The following is a 3,729-nucleotide window of genomic DNA, read 5'->3' on the forward strand; positions in this document are numbered from 1 at the left end:
CCCGTCACGCGGACACACACAAACACACCACAAAAGTATTTCAGGACGGACCTTGGCATTCCTCACCCGTTGGTTTTAGCTCATATTTGGGTATTTGGTCCTTTGTGTCCCCGCGGAGGTCTCTGAGCGGCACAGCGACACAGGCAGTGAGGAGGGAGTGTGATCTCACATGAGGCGGCGGGTCGTGACTGGAATAGACTCGGTAATCGGGTTAATGTACCAAGTGGGAGTCTTTACGAGGAGATTAGCTGGGTTGTTTTTAAGGCTTAGGTGGTGGTGATGGTGGTGGTGGTGGTGGTGGTGGTGGTGCTACTACTACTACTACTACTACTACTACTACTACTACTACTACTACTACTACTACTACTACTGCTACTACTGCTACTACTACTACTACTACTACTACTACTACTACTGCTACTGCTACTACTACTACTATTTCTACTACTACCACAAAGAGAGAGAGAGAGAGAGAGAGAGAGACGCCCACCTGTCGCATCGTTGTCCCTATAGACGTAGTAGAGAGAGAGAGAGAGAGAGAGGGAGAGGGGCGTGAGAGTGTGGGCGTGCAGAGGTGCCAAGGACGCCCACACACCGCCCGCAGCCGCTCTCCGCCCTCCCTGCCCCCGTGCTGCTGCCAACACGCGTTACACACATACACACACACACACACACACACACACACACACACACACACACACACACACACACACACACACACACACACACACATGACGTGGCGTTGAATATCTCGCGTCATCCACACTATTAGATTCACACACCAACCCCTCCCCCCTATACCCTCCTCCTCCTCCTCCTCCTCCTCCTCCTCCTCCTCCTCCTCCTGTACCGACCTTGTTTATACCTTGCTGTATTTCCCTTATTGTATTTACCTATTCGTATTTACCTATTCGTGTTTACCTATTCTTATTTACCTCCGTTGTATTTACCTGGTTTTTATTCGTGTTTGTTGTATTTCATCTTGCTGTATTTGCTTTTGTATGTTGTGCTTGTATTTGTTGTTTGTATGCTAGCTTAGGGTAAGTTAGGTTAGGTTAGTTAGTTTAATTAAGGTAGGATTCAATTCAAACTAGGAGAGGTTAGGTTAAGTAAGGCCTGGTTGAGTAAGACTAGGGTTTATTTTTTTTTTTTTTTAAGTAAGATTACATTAAGTTAAGTTAGGGTAAGTTTAATCTCTCAGTACCGTGCCGCGTTTCCATATTCATTCTGCTTACTCTTTGGTGACTTGATACAGCTTTAGAAACTTAACGTAGGGATTAAAATAGTGAAGACTGGCCATTAATCATCTGACCTCTTCTAATGTAAATAAAATTGTCTAATCATACCCAAAACTCAGAGTAAAAATGCGTCTCAGTATTGAATGGTTAAGTAAAGTCTGGTTAGGTAAGGTTTGTTTAATTTAGGTAAGATTACTTCAAGTTGGGTTAAGTTAGATGAAGTAAGGTCTGGTTAGGTAAGATTAAGGTTGGGTTAAGTTATGTTGTGTTTACGTATTTGTGTTTACCTTGTAGCTACTCGTGAATGGATTCTGCCCAGTCTCTACGTGTGTATATTCATGAGAGAGAGAGAGAGAGAGAGAGAGAGAGAGAGAGAGAGAGAGAGAGAGAGAGAGAGAGAGAGAGAGAGATTAGATCATTCCTACTCATCCCGGTCAGTGAAATACATTTGGAACACTGCCACTCACGCGATCCTAACCACACTCTCCACACGCATATATACTTAATACACCCAAGAATACACACTGAAGCATACGTAACAGCTAAAAATACACATACACGCCACATATATATAGAGCTACACCTGAGCTACACCCTGAAACACACGTAATAGTTATAAGTATACACGTAGCACAAATATACATAGCTACACACTCAGATATACTAAATACACGCATAAATATTTCTGGATATGTAAACAATTTAATTTACCTACTCATCATAACGTATTCTCAAGTTCAGCCTATATAATTTACCATACACAGAGGAGAAGGAGTTTTTAATGGGTCTATAGGCAAAGCGTGTGATAAATCAGGTTTGCACAGGTGAAGTCATAAGTTGTGTCATCTGTACTGGCGTCTCTTGATCTGCTGACAGCCGTAACAAAACATGACAACTGGAAAATTCTCACCAGAGCAGATGATTTGAGATTGAAGAAGAGGAAGTTCAGTGATCAAATAAGAGAGGTATAGTTTTATTCCTTCCTCACTTTCTCACTAAATAAGACGATTAATTGAAAGGAAGGAAACATAGTAAGAATAAGAAAGGTATGCTATTATTTCTACCTCACTTTCTCTCCAAATAACACGATTAATTGAAGAAGAGAAACACAGTGACAAATAAGAGAGGTATGCTGTTACTGCCTCGCATTTTCAACAAGGTCAATTATTAGTTGGGGAGAAAACAGTAGGAATGAGAGAGGGACGTGTTAATCCCACCAAGTCAGATGATGAAATGAAGACAAAACACTGGAAATAAATGAGACATGTTACTGGTATATCACATTTCACCAAGGCAGATACTTAATTGAAGACGGAACAGTGAAAATGAGAGAGAGAGAGAGAGAGAGAGAGAGAGAGAGAGAGAGAGAGAGAGAGAGAGAGAGAGAGACATATTTAATTGTACCTCACTTTCTCACCACTGGACCAACTGGAAAGGAAACACAATGGGAATAAGAAAGACACATTTACTCGCATCTCACTCTTTCCAACGGCGCCTGTACGAGCTTCAAATAGAGACAACAGTACTTAGCAACCTTTCCTTAAGCCACCTGAGTGAAGGAACAGCGTTACACACCAGCTGAGGTAATGCTGCACACCGCTACCCACCTTGCACAACACCACACGCCGCGCCACACCACATAAGGCGCCGTTGCTGCATAATGGTAGGTGGTGGCGGTGATGGTGGTGGCTGGAGTGGTAGGGGGTGTTCAAAATAGTCTTTCACTCACCTGTTCTCCACCGCACTCTGTGGTGGAGGTGGAGTTTTTAAGGAGGAGGCGCAAATGTGGCGTGCATTCAGAGCGTGCGACGAAGTGAGGCGCGGCAGGTGTGTGTGTGTGTGTGTGTGTGTGTGTGTGTGTGTGTGTGTGTGTGTGTGTGTGTGTCACAGGCAGTTAAGTGTCTGTTTTACTTGAAGTATTTAAGGCAGTGCTGTCATCGCTAGTGTTGTTAATTTGTACTACCTCCAACTGCACTGTTCCCTCTTGCTCAATACCACCACCACCACCACCACCACCACCACCACCACCGCCATCAATATATTTACCAGCTGTCTGTCAGTGGTCTCTTCTCATTGCCGTCCCATCAATGCCTGGCGCCAGCTTGACCATGTAGCGATGTGTTGCGCTTCCCCTTGCTTCTTTTATAATGGTGTTAGTGATGGATACAGGGAAGCGCCATATAAGGACGTGGGACTTTTTTTCTTTTTTTTTCTTCTTCTTCTTCTTTCGCTTCTGCTTCTGCTTCTGATTTTTCTTCTTCTTCTTCTTTTTCTGCTTCTGCTTCTACTTCTTCTTCTTCTTCTTCTTCTTCTTATTATTATTATTATTATTATTATTATTATTATTATTATTATTATTATTATTATTCTTATTCATCTTCTCCTCCTCCTTCTTCTTCTTCTTCTTCTTCTTCTTCTTCTTCTTCTTCTTCTTCTTCTTGTTCTTCATGTTCTTCTTGTTCTTGTTCTTGTTCTTCTTGTTCTTCTTCTT

The 3,729-nt window shown here is 42.6% G+C and overlaps 1 protein-coding gene across 2 annotated transcripts in view; it reads left to right on the plus strand.

The window, feature by feature from the left end:
* The first annotated feature begins 418 nt into the window (after positions 1–418).
* The window catches only part of LOC123502769, an 18,310-nt gene continuing 14,999 nt past the window's right edge, over positions 419–3,729 (plus strand). Inside the window, exon 1 of one of the 2 annotated variants that reach the window (XM_045252020.1) lies at positions 419–3,065. In XM_045252020.1, coding sequence (XP_045107955.1) covers positions 3,022–3,065 — 44 coding nt within the window. In that variant the 5' untranslated portion in view covers positions 419–3,021. The remainder of the gene's footprint in view (positions 3,066–3,729) is intronic. The other variant, XM_045252019.1, reaches the window with a different exon arrangement.

The sequence above is a fragment of the Portunus trituberculatus genome, chromosome 12 (assembly GCF_017591435.1).
Source record: "Portunus trituberculatus isolate SZX2019 chromosome 12, ASM1759143v1, whole genome shotgun sequence".
Lineage (NCBI taxonomy): Eukaryota > Metazoa > Arthropoda > Malacostraca > Decapoda > Portunidae > Portunus > Portunus trituberculatus.